The sequence below is a fragment of the Indicator indicator genome, chromosome 12 (genome assembly GCF_027791375.1).
Source record: "Indicator indicator isolate 239-I01 chromosome 12, UM_Iind_1.1, whole genome shotgun sequence".
Lineage (NCBI taxonomy): Eukaryota > Metazoa > Chordata > Aves > Piciformes > Indicatoridae > Indicator > Indicator indicator.
This window is the reverse complement of record NC_072021.1, coordinates 828,496-845,547: the sequence shown is the minus strand read 5'-3', so window position 1 is coordinate 845,547 and position 17,052 is coordinate 828,496. Positions and strand designations below refer to the sequence as shown.

The 17,052-nt window shown below is 40.3% G+C and overlaps 1 protein-coding gene across 38 annotated transcripts in view; it reads right to left on the bottom strand.

The window, feature by feature from the left end:
* Positions 1 to 17,052, bottom strand: part of RIMS2 (regulating synaptic membrane exocytosis 2) — a 387,973-nt gene that overhangs the window by 33,793 nt on the left and 337,128 nt on the right. For 17 of the 38 annotated variants that reach the window (XM_054385548.1, XM_054385553.1, XM_054385542.1 and 14 more), the window contains one exon: positions 6,952 to 7,193. The exons of 20 other annotated variants lie outside the window; for them this stretch is intronic. In XM_054385548.1, the coding sequence (XP_054241523.1) occupies positions 6,952 to 7,193 (242 nt within the window). Of the gene's footprint in view, positions 1 to 6,951; positions 7,194 to 17,052 lie in introns of those variants that run through there. One more of the 38 variants, XM_054385581.1, reaches the window with a different exon arrangement.

Genomic DNA, 17,052 nt, shown 5'->3' with positions numbered 1-17,052 from the left:
ACCTGACCTCTGATGGGTACCTGTTGCTGGCACCTGGCTTCTCTCAGTACATTAATGGAATATGAGGAATCTCTTGGCTTGTGTGCTAGTTGAGGAGTGGTGCTTTTAAAGCTGACTCCTCTGGCAGAATGGTCTTCAGCCACTGGGTAGCTATTGAAACAGCCTGGTGAACAGTGCTCTTCAGGATATTGCCTTGCTAGAACATGTAATTTACAGGTTTTAGAGCATCTGCTATAGAGAGTTTCTATACAAATCAGTTTGATTTTGTAAGGTGTTACCATCTTTCCGCTCATATTAAAGACTGCACTGTCTTAGTACTGCAGGTTTCACATGAAATATTGCATTAATTTCACATTTTCACACAAAACTTAAGATATTCACCTGATTAAAAATTCAGTAATGTTGGTAACTAATAATTAATTTCGTTAATCACAGGGAAGTAATTTTTCCTTCACAGCACGAATTTGTTCTTGACAGGTCTTACTGAGGCAAATAGTCACAAGAAGAGTACTCATTACTGTGACTATTTTCAATTAAGTCTCAATATGATTTCACAGACAGCTAAAAATAATTTTTTGCTGGCACCAAATTCTACCTAGATGATGGCAAAACTGAAATATCAGAGTACTGCAGTTACAAAAGTGGATGAAATCTGAATGTAACTTTTGGAGAAGAGTTTTAATTCACGTTAAGAGAGCCAACATAGTTTACCATTTCATATGGCAGTGAAAAGAACAAGACAGCAAAAAAGAAAAATTCAATGTCATCCACACTTGGACTTGCAAGCATAAGAACGTGCCAAACAGTATTAGAGAAAATCACTTTGCTCAGACAGGGATCAAAATGCAATAACAAAAACTTTACTGATATTTAAGAAATATCTTGAAGGAATTCTTCACTTGTAAATTACTGAAATTTTAGCAAAACCACACAGTTCAGCAGTGCACTTCTGAAACTAGATTTTCACTGAATTTAGAAGCACTTGCAATGTCTTCAAAACCCTCACTATCCATTGCCAAGACTTTTGGTAATTGCTAAATGTAAGAATGTGTTTTACTTAATCAAGTTGAAAAAAAAAAAGAAAAAAGAGAACAAAAGTAACCTAGAGTTGTCCAATAGCATAGTTAAAAAGCACAATGTGGGCCCAGAAGGGCAGAAAAATGTCACACATTCTTTTTTGCTGTGCTGCTAAAGAAAGGACTAAAGACTTCATAAGTTTTAGGCTTATATGCTGGCTCTCCATTGACTTCGGCTGGCCTTGGGTAACTTTTCTATTCATCTCTTAGCTTCCCTCCTGCTTGTCTCACTTCTCCATACTGACTGCAAAAGTCAAATGTGAATAAAAAATGTTTAAAACTGGATACGAGTGCCTAAAATGCACAGGAATTTGGCATCTCATTCCAAGGAAGTTAACCTGGAAAAACCTGCTTATGGCCCCAGTGGTGTCTAAGTTCCTCCAAATCAGCTTTTTTGTCCTAATTTTCCCTCTAATTGCAGTTCTGTGCATGATGAGAAGCTACTGACTCTTGCCAGCATGGATATGGCAGGGACCTATTCTGCACATTACTCAGAAAATGCAGGTCCTGCACATTCTGCCTCAGGAACAAATCCAGTAAGTTTTACAAACTTTTCTCAAGAAATGTAGTTTTTGGTCACCACTCCCTTTGATTACATCTCTAGAGAGGGAGAAATTGAAATCTGGTTCTCATATTGCAACCAAAAGGATGCATCTGTAATGGGGGATGATGTGGGTTCAAAGCTTCTCACCTGCTGGAGAAGACTGAAACATTTCCTACTTTCTTGGAGAGTACTTGGCACACACTGTGCCACATATCTGGTGTGCACTATTTTGCAAATTGAAGTTTTTGCAGGCACCAAAAATAAAAGAATTTTTTTTAATTAAAAAAAAAAAAAAAAAAAAAAAAAAAAACAAACCAGGGGAGACCAAATAGGCCAAAGAAAGCACTGGTAAGAGAGTCATGGCTGTAGGCCAGCGGTTAAAGTAATTTGTTTCCAACAAGAGGATTCAGCTTCCTGATCCAGTGGGTGCTTGTGTGCTTTCTGTGAATCATCAGTGCTACACTTTTCTCATCTCAAATGGCTCCACAGTTAGCATAACTTCTCCTCTAAGAATTATCTCTTAGTGGCACATAAAAAGCTTTGAGTGATAGTATCATCATACTTACTCCATAGAAGACAAAGCTAATCTAAGTGGTCTGGAGATGCCTAGGAGATCTATGCCATTTCATTACAGAATCAATCACAGAATCAATAAGGTTGGAAAAGACCTCAAGGATCATCAAAGTCCAACCTGTCACCCAAGACCTCATGACTACTAAACCATGTCACCAAGTGCCATGTCCAATCCCCTTTTGAACACCTCCAGGGATGGTGACTCCACCACCTCCGTGGGCAGCACACTCCAACGGCTAACAACTCTTTCTGTGAAGAACTTTCTCCTCACCCTGAGCCTAAACCTCCCCTGGTGCAGCTTGAGACTGTGTCTTCTTGTTCTGGTGCTGGTTGCCTGGGAGAAGAGACCAACCCCCTCCTGGCTACAACCTCCCTTCAGGTAGTTGTAGACAGCAATGAGGTCACCCTTGAGCCTCATTAGCAGTGACATCAGCACAGAAAGTCACAGAATCAAAGAATTGTCAGGGTTGGAAGGGACCTCAAGGATCATCCAGTTCCAACCCCTCTGCCATAGCAGGGACACCTCACACTACATCAGGTTGCCCAGAGCCACATCCAGCCTGGCCTTAAAAACCTCTAGGGATGAGGCTTTCATCACCTCCCTGGGCAACCTGTTCCAGTGTCTCACCACCCTCATAGTGAACAGCTTCTTCCTGACATCCAATCTGAATTTACCCAGTTATAGTTTTGCTCCATTCCCCCCAGTCCTATCACTCCCTGACACCCTAAAAAGTCCCTCCCCAGCTTTCTTGTAGCCCCCTTCAGATACTGGAAGGCCACAAGGTCTCCTCAGAGCCTTCTCCTCTCCAGACTGAACAACCCCAACTCTCTCAGTCTCTCTCCATAGCAGAGCAGCTCCAGCCCTCTGATCATCCTTGTGGCCCTTCTCTGGATGCATTCCAGCACATCCAGATCTTTCTTATAATAGAGGCTCCAGAACTGGGCACAGTGCTCCATGTGGGGACTCACAAGAATAGTGTAGAGTGGGAGAATCACCTCCCTCAACCTGATGGCTACACTTCTCTTGATGAAGCTATGCTTCTCTCTTGTCATGTGCCAATGTTATTGAAGTTAACCTTTTCAACTCCTTGAACTATTATTTTACTCTCATGAAGTACCCTTCATGGGCTTGGTCAGCAGAGTTACCAAGTCAGCATTTTTCTAGGCAATTAAGACTGTTTATAAAACCATAGAATCATTTAGGTTAACAAAGACCTTCAAGATCATCAAGTCCACAGCCAAGCACCACAACTACACATCATACATACATCTTTACCTGCAAAAACTCAAACAACTGTTCCTACCTGAATACCCCAACAAAACTACAGACCAAAATAAATAAGTACTTTGTTGAGTGTATTTTGAGCCTCCATTTCTTAACACTATGCCAAATAACAAGAAGTAACATACAATTAATTTGAGAAGACAGTAAGAATGGACCTTTAAAGGCATTAATTGTAACCTTAATTCACAGTCCTAAAAGTAGTTATGATGACCTACTTTCAAAAAAACTTCTCCCACAGACTTAGTTATAAAATATGTATTCAAGAACCCCACTGAAATCCATTTATGCTTGACAAAACACTTGCACAGTTTCAGAGAAAATGACAGACGTTTCTTGACTGACTCCCATATGTGCACACAGTTTATAAAGGCTTAGCTGCTATAAATATAATCACAGCTGTGTATAGAAGCAGTATTGTCATCTCATGATAGCAGCATGCTTTCTCAAGCCTAGTATGTAAGAAGACACTTAGCTTATCAATTGAATGCCATAATGTCATCAGAAAATACCTAAAAATCCTTTATCACTTGACCAGTTTCTGTGTAATACCAGCACCCTGGCACCTGAGTATCCCCTGCTTCTCAGTTCCAGAAAACTGTACTTACAGGACGTCTACAGCACATTGGTGTTTTGGTCCCACCCTTGTACCAATGTTTGTACCCAGACAGGATTCCTTCTGCAGGCTCTTGCCATCTGAAAACAGGAATCTGCTGAGATAAACCAGGGAAATTTAAAAATTCATAAAACAGATTAACTACAAGTTCTAAACCCCTGGAGTTCATGCAGGATGCTGGTGTCCAATACTTTCTTTGAGATGTGCCAGTGGATGATATAGACATGCAAGAAACTTCTTTGTGATGTGACCTCACCCAGTAGGCCATCACTTGGTATCACTGGAGACACACCACCACACACATCCTTCCTTCATCCAGGAGCTGCCCTGTGCCCAAGAGCTTGCTCACCACATGGCTACCTATGTGAACAATGCCTGTGCCTGTCCTGCTGGGTGCAGCCACGTGTGGCCACAAGCTTCCTGAGGAGCACTGCCAATCAGGGCAGCAGGAGTTGGTGTGCAGCAGCAGGTACACAAGACAACCCAACCTGGGTGGTCTTGTTGTTGGGGGCCACACACAGGCCAGCCCTGAGCACAGACCTCCTCCAGGGAACAGCCAAGAGAGGACTGCTGGTCAGAGCACCTCTAACAGCACCAAAATATTCAAGAATTTTTCAGGACACCCCATCCAAAGGACAAAGGACCTTGAGTCCTTCTGAAAGAGTTAGGTTTCACATTTGTTCCTGACTTGAGCATCTAATCAGTTGTTGGGCAACTGATTGAATATAACAGAGACAGATTAGAAGCCCCAAATAACTAAGGCAGAGTGGTACTGAAATCAAATCTAGGCAAGCCACACAATGCAGATTCTGTCTAGTACTGAAACATATTTGAAGAGCATACAAAGAGCTGCACCCTTCATTTAACATCTCTCACAGTCAGAGAGCAGATTAGATTGGAACTAGTAATGTAGTGAATTGTATGTGACTTAATATCTAAATACATCAATACCATTACATATAACTGTCATGGTTTATGTAGTTTCAAAGTGTAACAGTAAGTGTACTATCCCAGGAGTAAAATTGACATTTTCAGGTGAGAAAGTGACTAAGTTTCTTTCTTGAGAAACCAGACACTTCCCAGACCTGTACAAAGACGACTGAATCTTTTGCCTTGCATTTATTTGAACTCCAGGACACCAGAGTGTCATTTGCAAAAGCCACAAGTGAGTTGGCTGAACATTAGACTACTGCAAAGACTTGCCTACTGATGGAGTCCTCCATGTCTTCATGATATTCAGAGTGTTCACTAAGTACATTCTTTGTCCTCCACCTCTTCATTCTCTCTCGTCTCGTATCACATTCAGTACGACGCACACTCAAGGTCCCTGATCTCTTTACATGCTTCTCCCTCCCTACTGTTACCCCTCTTATCTAACTCTTTCTTTCCCCTCTTTTTTAACTTCTACTCTTTCCAGGTAATTTCGAATCATAGAAAGGTCCAGGCTGGAAGGGACCTTCAAAGCTCATCCAGTCTGACCTCCCCACAGTCAGCAGGGACATCCCCAACTAGATCAGGTTGCCCAGGGCCTCATCAAGCCTCACCTTGAATATCTCCAGGGAAGGAGTCTCAACCACCTCCCTGGGCAGCCTGTTCCAGTGTTCCACCACCCTCATAGTGAAGAACTTCTTCCTGATATCCAACCCAAATCTGCCCTTCTCTAGTTTGACACCATTGCCCTTTGTCCTGTCACTGCAGGCCCTTTCCTACAAAAGTTTACTTACTAAATTTACCAAATCATCATTTTTCTCCATTGACTTGTACAACAAAACACTGATCATAATACAGACTGCCACCTTTCCAGAGAACTGAACAATCTCTTATCAGGGTTTCAATAGTAATAATCCCAATGGAGACCTTCAAATGAGACCACACACAGCTGAACACTATAAAATTAGGTTGAACCATGTAAAATTATGTTGAACCATATGATAACATTGCATCAGTTTTGCTGAACATAAAATGCATCTTATGTATATATCTTGAATATTATATAAGTATGTGCAGAACTATATACATTGCTTGAACACCATTTTTATAGATATGTCATTTAAATACAAGTAATCTTTTTCCATGTAAAAAAACACTTGTCCTGTGCAGCTTAATTAACTGACAGTGAGAGCTTTTCAGAGTGCATTATATGGATTTTCCCTGAAATAGGAGGAATTAAACAAACAAACAAAAAGCATTAGAAATCAAATTTTTTAGGTATCAAAGCAGAAAAAAAACCCCTCTCAATCTTTTCCTACATCAAATATTTCAGTTTCAAAATTGAATATAAATAAGCAGGAATGAGGAAAATTTATACTGATGGTGAATACAGATGCAGGCTGGAAAGAAATTAATTAATAGTCAATAAAGCAATTGTACTAAAGTAATAAAATATAAAATATTATTTTGTTCAGAAGAATGGTTTCATTTAAAATAAGGTTTAAATACCAAAAAGACCAAATGCAATGAAAGAAGCAAGCACTATTTGTGGCAAAAGCAAAGGAAGTTTGCAACATTTCAGCAACCGTTCACAAACTGGCAGTAAGGATTTCCCCCACACAGATGTATAGCAGCTCATGTTTGCTCCTGAGAATAAAGAAATTAGTGCATTAAGTAGGTTCCAGCAAGTAGAAAATAAAAGCCTCAGTCCAACCTGAAAAGGGTCTTTGCTAAAAAAAAAAAAAGGTAGTTTAGTAAATGTCCAGAGGGGGGGTGGAAAATGGAAAATGTTTGGCCATTTTCTTCATCCCATAAAATTTGGTTGATTAGGCAACTACAACAGGATATCCAGACGGTGAAATTGCAAGACACGGACATTCTGTGTGATTAGAATGATCATTTGAGAGGGAAAACCAAATGCGGTTCCTACCAGTCTGGCTGAGCTGGGACGTGCTGCGGCTCTTCCGCGAGAGCCCCACGATGGCCACCATCTTTGCGCCGATGCTGGAGCGTCTCTTTTTGCTGCCACCACCCACCGTGCCCACTGCCGTGTCCGACTGGCTGCCGTCGTTCTTCTCGAGTGTGTACATGTCCCCGCCGATGCTGGTGCTCTTAGTCATGTTCTTTCCTGAGGTGCCCATCTGTCTGCTTTGCATTTTGGATGTAAAGACACTGTCAGCCAGTGGATGGGTAAACAGCGCAGACAAAGAAAAGTAAAAAGGGGAAGACAGAAAAGGATAGGTTTCAGATGGAAGATTTTGGGAGACTAGAGGGTAAAAAGCAGCTAATTCACAAAGGTAGGCTTTGGGGTTTTGAGAGGTGGAAAGGAGCAATTTTAACTCTAGGTTCCTTGGCACTATGACAATTTCTATGTTAGATGCTAACATCGCATGCTGTATTTTCTTTCAGACAGCTTTAGGGGTTGTTTTACAGAAAGGAGATGCCACAGAAACAAGTTCTCAGTCTCCCTCTTCTCAAATTCAATTCTAACTTGACACAAGAGTTCAAAATCAGAGCTATTTAGTTTCTAAAACTGGTTTTATTTTTGGAGTGAATCCCCCGTTGGGTAAAGGCTGTAGTATAAGTCATTTACTCAGCCTCTGTCAGAAAGGCTGTAGTGTAAGGCATTTCTCAGTCTCTGTCAGAAAGGCTGTAGTGTAAGGCATTACTCAGTCTCTGTCAGAAAGGCTGTAGTGTAAGGCATTACTCAGTCTCTGTCAGAAAGGCTGTAGTGTAAGGCATTACTCAGTCTCTGTCAGAAAGGCTGTAGTGTAAGGCATTACTCAGTCTCTGTCAGAAAGGCTGTAGTGTAAGGCATTACTCAGTCTCCGTTAGAAAGGCTGTAGTGTAAGGCATTACTCAGTCTCTGTCAGAAAGGCTGTAGTGTAAGGCATTACTCAGTCTCTGTCAGAAAGGCTGTAGTGTAAGGCATTACTCAGTCTCTGTCAGAAAGGCTGTAGTGTAAGGCATTACTCAGTCTCTGTCAGAAAGGCTGTAGTGTAAGGCATTCCTCAGTCTCTGTCAGAAAGGCTGTAGTGTAAGGCATTACTCAGTCTCTGTCAGAAAGGCTGTAGTGTAAGGCATTCCTCAGTCTCTGTCAGAAAGGCTGTAGTGTAAGGCATTACTCAGTCTCTGTCAGAAAGGCTGTAGTGTAAGGCATTCCTCAGTCTCTGTCATCCCTCATAGGAGCTCATTCACACAGCACAGACTGATAGAGGAAGTAACATTTTTACTGCTTGTAGAAGAGCCTATTCCATCCATCCATCTCTCAAGAATGATATGCAGAAAATCAGTGTGTTCCTGTCACAGTTACTAATAGGACATAATAATTATGGCATTGCTTTACAAGTGATATTAACGTTTGGGAAAGGTTTCATGTCATAGCAGTAGAAACAGAAGCATTCTCCTTTCTCATAAAGCTTCCACTGAGAAGAATGTTCCCATATCCTGAGTGCAATGTACCTTTGAGGTGCTTCATGTGTCATTTCCCAAGATGTATAATACTATTTAAATGCAGTGGATTACAGTAATTACCCTCATTAAAGAAACCTATGTGCATAAAAAGGTTGGCAATGCAAACAAAATTGCTGCAAATTCATTAGGCTGATAACTATGAAAGCATTATGCATAACAAAATTTGCTCTTTGGCTGCCTTCTAAAGGCTTCTGTATCACAAAATGAAGCTTTGCTGTGTACACCTGCCAGCAATGATCTAGGATTCGTTTAACCACTTTCTTCTGACCAACTGAGAAAAGCTGGAAGGAGGATTCAAGTAAGGAAAAAGGGATTTAGATTCAAATTTGTGTGGAGGTACCACGTTGCTACAAATGGCTAATAATAAAAATTAATTCACAAAACTATTTTTTTTCAATAGAGTTCGAAAAGCATTTGCTTTAATTAAAGATTTGCTGGCTTATTTTTTCCCTTCTCTTTAAAAACAGTAGAGAAGACATCTTTGTTATGTTCCCAACTATCAAAGAGCTCCTGGAGAGAGCCATCACAGCTTTTCCAAATTCCTCTCTCATAAAAAAAAAAATCTTTGAGAAATAAGTACCAAGAGAGTTCTGAGTGGCTCATAGTACCTTATAGTAAATCTGTCATGGTCATGAGCAAAGTCCTTTGTCAGCACACTGAACCCTTCCTGGCCATCTGAACCCCAACAAACTAATTATTCTTGGCAGATGCTTGATGTCCTCACAAGTAAAGCTATCTTTCTACCCATACTGTCTTTCAATAGTGCCAGAAATGGATTATTCACAGAAAAATAGGGTGCTGTGTGTCAGATGTAGCTCCTTTCTGAGGCAACAGAAATGTAAGATGGAGAGAGTAGATTAGAGTATATCCTACAACCTTTTCTCTTAACAGGAAACAGAAATTACTATACATGAAGTTTTCTTTACATGTACATATACACAAACCTAATCTGACACACATCCAGCCAGGTAAATATGTACAACAGCATTTTAAAATGGACATTAAATAAAAGTAATTTATGAGATTATATGGGTCAAGGAAAATAGGCTTCTCAAGGTGCCTTATATGACATTCATCTTTAAAACTTCTTCTGCAAAGACAGTGTGCAGCCAGGTGGGGGAAATAACCCCCAAATTAAAGAATTAACTATGCTAGTCCCAATCACATGTTCACAATGGTATCATAATAACCCTTTTTAGAAACAAAACAGGAACAAATCATCACACAACCACAGCTGTATGGCAGCCCACAGTGACTGTAGAGTCACAGGGACAGTGAGGCCACTGACTTTGGCTTTGGGGACCAATTAGTCAACAAGAGCAGGGTGATGAGCAAAGCTCAAGCAGGGACTTAGCTTCCTGAATGTAGAGGTAATGCAGGAAGGAATCAGAGGACACCAAGAACTGCAAACAGCTTTAAAAATGTTTAATGATCTTTAGAACTAATTGATAATATTGTCTGCTGCTGTTATACTTTCCAGGAAGCAGACGCAGACACACTGAATGCTCATTGTTTCATGTGTACCAAATGGAAAGTCTTGCCCTGTCACCAGAATTTAAAACCTGCAGTCTTTGGCTGCAGCTTTTGCATCAGTTGCAGAGCTGGAAAGCATCTCACCAGTTGGTCAGATTCTTGCCTACAGAAACAGAAACTTTTCATAGCAACTGGCTGATTAGTATGGTAAGTGCCAAATTCCCTCACCAACTTTTGGTTTAGGCCAGAAAATAAAACAAAAGACAAACTAAACAAACAAACAAAACCCAAACAAAACCACTGCCACTTGGGGGTCCTTATGCTTGCTGGATCACACATTTTGAGATTTACAAGATGTGGCAAACTAACCAGAATGAGAATGGAGGAACTAAAGACGACGACTCCCTTGAAAGCTGTTACTGCTATAAAAAGCAATGATGAAGTCCCCTAGGTTAAAGAACCTTATTAAGATTTCTGCAGTCATCCTATTCTGTTGCACAGCACAGTACTGCTCATTTTTTCTGTACATTAAGCAGTTGAGCAGGCAGCAACGAGGAAGGCTAAACTAGGAAAATACATTGGCTTAGCCTTTCTCCATAGGCAAGAAATGCACATGAATCACAGGCTCAGACCCAAAACTAGGACACCACTGTCATTCAAAACACCACAGATCATCTTTTCAGAGATCCCCTGCTACCATCTCATTTTCCTCTCAACTTACCAAGACAATACTGAGATCCTTGTAAGGCTAAAATATCTCTTTGCCTGTATCTCACTTAAGATAAGTTAGTTAGTTAAGTTTACAGTCCATCTGCCAGTTCAAAGCAAGTCCCAGTGCCAGCAGCCCCAGATTCCTCTAACCTAGTGACTTGCTGAATTGAAGGGTCATTTCCCATAACCCCTAACTAGTAACTGTCATCTTCTCCTGTCTTTTCCTCTCCCTGCTCTTCCTTACATCATCTTCCTCACTAGCATACTGACAAGGCAGGGATTTTGTGTTGATAGATGTAGAAAAGCTTCCTCTTCCCTTTTCAGTAGCCTGTTAAGTTGACCTCACTTCATCAGGACTTGTGCAGGAATTCTGTAAAGCTGACATTTGCATCAGGCCCTAGCCCTGACCCACAGCAGTCTGGGGTAGAAATCAGCACAGGGAACAATAGGGAATCCTTATGCTTAGTGACTAACAAATTTCAAAGATGATCACTCACTGTACAAAGAAGACATAAAACTGTTTCTAAGACTGGAAACATGATAGCAATCTTGATTTTTTTTTTTTTCAGTTACTGACAAAATTTGACGATCCCTGTCATTTAGCTTAGCTGTCTGGTAATGATCCCTCACAAAAATACAGCATCTGCAATAGTAAAATTCACACTGCCAAGTGTGGAGTACAGCTGTGTGCTGTGATGACCTAGAAAAATTATTTTAACCATTTTTGCACTGTTGTAATAGAAATTTTCTAATGCATGTCTCTTGTGAGACTGGAAGACCAACTGAAGTATTGGTTTAGAGTTTTTTGCAAGGAGGAGAGGAATTTTAAGGCCATTTTAAATATATCTCTTCTTAACTCAGTTGGAGAGGCTTTCATTTCATTGATTTGCTGAAGAAATTTAATAAAGCCAGCCTTTCTGGGGACACCTGTGATGTAGGAAATAGCATTTCCAAGGGAACAGTGCTTCCAGCCAATGCACATACTCATCTGCCAGCTCACATTAAAGAGAGACACTGCAGGTTCAAAATGATAATGGCTTAGTCTCCTGAGATTTGCTGGGTTAAAAATGATCCTACTAACTCATTTGTGATATAAATTTCCAATAGCTACTGGCCTGACTTAATTGTGAGGTGTATTTTATTGAATTTATAACAAGAAAGCTGATGAGAACAACCAAGCAGGGATATGATGTATTTTATTATCTATATTTATATTAAAAGGAAACTTGTGTGCATACCCCCCCAAATAAAAGTAACAATATTGTTAAATGAAGTATCTGTTTCAAATGTCTCTTTCATTGCCAACCAGAAACACCTCACCTGTTCTGGTGCATAGGTTGACTTGAACTGGATCTTCCCTCCTCTCTCATATATCAGGCTCTGTACAAAGCTTTAATATTACAAATTAACAGATCTGTAGCTTCTTCCATGTCACCCCTGTCTTTTATTTATTTATTTGTCTTTAATAGGAATGAATATGAAAATGGTTTGGGGTCAAGTCATGGAATTACTTCCCAAACACTTCCACAACAAAGAGTGAAGCAGAAAAAAGCTTGTAACAGATAACTGTCTCCAAACACTGCCAGTGGAATTCTTCAGTGATTCAGAGAAGCTTGGTAAAAATTCTCACTCTCTCTGAGAGCATAATTGCTCACCACTTTTTTTTGTACATTTAGAACAACTTTTTAATTTAGGTACAGTGAACTAAACCAGCCACTTACTAGGCGTGAATCCAAAAGAAGAGAAAAAAATTAGCTGAGGTCCAAAAGTCTTGCCTTAGTCAGCTGTAATGTTCATTGGCAAATACAAGCAGCCTGTATGAGCTCTGAAGGCTTGGCAATAAGATAAGTGCATGCCAAACAAAGTAAAAGTTTTGTTTTGAGTAATAACCAAAATCTTTAAGTTTAGAAAACACCTTCTTTAACCCAGTCTGGCAAAGAAGCAGTTGGCCTTTTAAAAGCAGGTTAACAAGAAGCTCATCAAAAAAGCACATCAAAAACACACAAAAAAAAGCACAAACACAAAAAACTGACAGTGAGCCAGCTGATTTAATTAAAGAGTCTCTCTTACAGAAATGCACCTTGCATGGACTTAACCTGAAAGTTAGATGTTAGTGCTTATCCAAACATCCTGCTAAATTGCAGTCTTCCAACAGAGATGGAAAAGAGGCCTCATTCTTTTTTCTATATTAACACTGCTGACTAAGGCAAAAGCTCTACTGCAAGCTTGCTTAGTGCTGCTCAGATTTGTTCCTAGAAGGGCTGAAAAGAGCTCTGTGAAATGAAAAGCAAGCAGTGAATTCGTAAAACAGACTTAAATCTACCGTGTGTCCAAGAGCTACAACCACCAGAGAAATAATGTAAAATCAAGTCAGAAAAAGTGAGAAAAAATTCAGATTTGAAGGCAGAAATGCTCAAAAACATAGAAAGGGAAGAGACATCATGTATTGCCTCAGGGTAAGAGGAATCATGATTTATCATCTTCACTTGCCAGTTAAGAAACACACTGTCAGCTAGAAAACTTTGGAAGAGAGACATGCAGGAGCTGCATGGGATTGCTATTGAGACTACATTCAAGGGGAAATTACATAATGCACAGGGAAGAGCCAGATGTCCTGAAAGGGCTTGATTTAAATAAATTACTGTAATCAGTATGGATTCCTCGATGGCTGCATCTATACTTCACCCATGACAGACTGGATTGCTCTGATCAGCACTGTGCAATGTGGGTGTGCTCATGCTTGTGGCACAGGAATTGCTCTGGTCAGCACTGTGCAATGTGGGTGTGCTCATGCTTGTGGCACATATGTGTATGTGTGTGGCAGCAGATGTCTGAGCTCCTCCTACATTCAGGTTGCTTGAGGACTCTGAAAAATCACAAACCCACAGCATGTCTCTGGTCTTGTGGGACTGGGAGCTAAACAAACACGAGCAGGAGATCTGAAGCCGTAATTACCTCAACCAAAGAGACATTATCTGGGACATCATGATCTTGCCTGTCTGACTTCTGTCACTTTGACAAAATGACTTTGAGTCACTTTGGGCCCCTAGGGGAAATTAGAAAATCATACAGAAAACTTCAGACCATCGTAAAAAGAAAATGTGGTGAGGAAAGGTGAATTACATCTTTCTGAACATGCTGCTGCAAACTTTGTTTTTCTGACCTAGAGAGGACAGGTCCATGACCAGAACTCCCTGCAGAAGAAATGTGTACTTTGCACATCATACCTGTTTGGAGCAAGGGCTCCTCTTGTTTACCTTGGGCCTCCCTAGGAATCGTGCTCATGTTATGGCTCTTATCTGGAAAGTGCTGGGCTCCCAGAAATACATGTTGGGGAATATATAGGTTTATTTTCTACTAGGGGCCACCTGATGACACATCTCCCAGCTTGTCTAGGTAGCATCTTACAGACTAAGATTGCTGTGAACATCATGCAGTTACAGTGACAGTACTGAACCAAAGATGCTTGGCCAAATGACATTGAAATCAGAGAGATGGGCAATGGCTTCATCTTACCATAGGTATTAAGTACACAGTAGTAAGACCAGCACTGGGCCCATGACCCTTAATTAACATAACATACCTGCCAGATGGGTCTGGCAATGCATTTCAAAGGCACTGGCACAAACCCAGTAACTGGTTTAGAAACACTTTTATGAAGTACCAAGAGGCAATTTATGTTTGTTTCTTAGAAGGCTAAGGTAAACTTACTAATTATTTTTAATGCAGTATTTTTAGAGAACTCAGAAAAGGAACAATTTTAATTTTACAGCAACTTTTCACTCTTCTGCTAAAACAATTGCCAAGGAAAAATAGTGGAAGCATACAGCGCTAGGACAGAACCACAAATTGATAATATCAAAGAAAGAAAAGCCTGATGGGCTTCAGTATTTGATTCCTTCTCTTGATAAGTTTCTACCCCACCCTTAGTTGTTACTATTGCTGTCCTTGTCCAGAGATCTGTTACTCTCAATCCCATACAAAGATTAAAAAAATAAAGATTAAAAAAATCTGTCTGCTAAAGAATTTATGATTCAATCTCCTTTTAAACATCTTCAGGAAATGAGTCTTTTTAACACACTTAAAAGAACAAAACCGGATCTCAACATTTATATTTGCCTCAAATCTTCATTTTAATCTTTCCCTTCATCCCTACTTTTCTGCTACAGAGCTTTCTGGCTGCACCTCTTGTGTTTTGTTGTTGGTTTTGGCTTTGTTGTTTGGGTTTGGGTTGGGTTTGTTTTTTTAAACTACTGAGGCACTGGTTTTAAATAACCTTTATCATCAGGAGTACATCAGTGCTTTCTGGATCACAGATCAGAACTGACTCAACAAAGATTAAAGTGCTGGCTGCATTTCATGGAAAGGGAAACGGCCTCAATGGTATTGTGCTGCTGTCAAAGAAAAAAAATCTCCAAGTTCCCTGTTGGGCACCACAGATCAAAGCTGCAGACCATTCCAAATGAGGTATTTTCACTGTTCACTCATTAATAATGTGTACCTCTAAATTCATTACTTTATTATTTCCCAGTGGAACAAAATAAATTTACTAGCTGTAGAAGAGTCTATACATCTTTTGTACTTAATCCAAAGTAACAGAAAAAAAATGGGTCCCCCAAGGGTTCAGTACCTGGTGACAAATAACTTAGAAGCAGGTGACTTTGCTGGATTTCTTAGATGATTTGTGTTCTACTCTCAGTACTGAGAGACTCACACTTTTCTGAACCATTGATATTCCATAATATTTTTTTTCCAGGAGTCCTAGGTAGTTTTCTACTGCACATCACCTGCAAAAGTGTGAAGAACCAAAAGGCCAAACTATTGACTGTGTGTGTTGCTACAGATCCAGCAGCTGTATGATTTGCCTCGCTGTGGAATGCTAAAGTTGAAGAGCTTACATCAAAAAGCAGTGCCTGAATCTATGCTTCAGACTGGGCAAGAATTTGCCATGCCCTGCTGACAGACTCTACATAGCCTAACTCATGAGATCTTACTGAAAAAAAGTTTACTTTAGGTCCTTTGATTTCAGAGCCACAGACTGGCAATGCATAACCATCCCTCTGCTTATCTAGTGGGAAGTGTGCAGAAGAATTATTTTAGGGGGACACAAAATACTGTTGCTACTTCTTGCTCCAGGACTCAGTCCATCATCCCTGCTTCAGCTGCCTGAAGAGGAAAACATTTTGCAGCTGCCAAGAAGCTGGTGAACATTGTGCTGCAACCTGCTGTTCTCATCCCAGGAGTGCCAAGGTCACTGCCGTGATGATAGAAAAATCTGTCACACGAAAATCTTGGGTTGAGAGCTGCAGGAACCTGCATGGTGACATGTTCCCTGAAAAATTACATGAATATTGACATAGATGAGCCCTGTTCTCTCTCCCTCCACAGCAGAAGTTACACTAGGTGAACCTTCTCCCACTCTCTTTAGTTAGAGCTACTGGGAGCATAGATTGTCTGTACTGTGGTTTTGCTAACAGACCAGTCATGGAGTGCAGAGTCTCAGGATGTATATTTCCCTTACAAACATGTGGCCTGTTTGGCTAGAAAGGTTAGGCACAATTAACTTCTTTCATCCAGCAGTGCAGTCGGATCATTATTATAGTAATTCTGAAACAGCTTTAAGAAACCAACCAGCACACGCAGGTGGAAAATGGATTCACAATGCTTGTTATCTTTTGCACAGCTTTTGATATCAATTTTTACCAGAATACAGATTGTCACTAAAATGTTACTAGCTTCCAGTCCTGTGAAGGAGCTTGCAGAGATTGAATTGTGCCATGCTTTTTCATCCAGCTTTGCAAAACACTGCATTTAACTGATAATAGCTGCAATCACCATGGAAGGCTCAAAAAACTGAAACATTGTAACATAATGAAAAACTAAAGAACAAATACTCATCAGGAATCAGGTTTAAAAGCTACAAATTAAATCCTTTAAAGACTTCTTTTGAATGAATGACATAAAAAAAAGAAAATTAATTTGGAAATAATCTTTATGCTAACAAGGGAAAGGGGGCAGAAGGCATGAAGAACCATTAGGAAGAGAGAAAGTTTTGTATGTGGAGAAATTCATTATTTAAAACTACATCCTGCTCTCTCTCTCTTGGATCTTCAGTGCCTCTGAAAATTACATCCCAGCTGACTTTTGTCTGCTACAAATTGTCCTCCTTCAGTTGTGTCATCTTCCTACTTAATCTCTCAAACTATGTCTTCTAATGACCTTAAGAATTCCCTTCTTTTCTTCACATGGGACATCACTGTTTTCTTCTGGTACACAGCATAACACACAACCCCTTCTTCTGTGCGCTCCTTGCATTCCTGTCTTTATAATTATAATTTCTCTCCCCCGGCCTATGCCATGGATGCAGGAACCT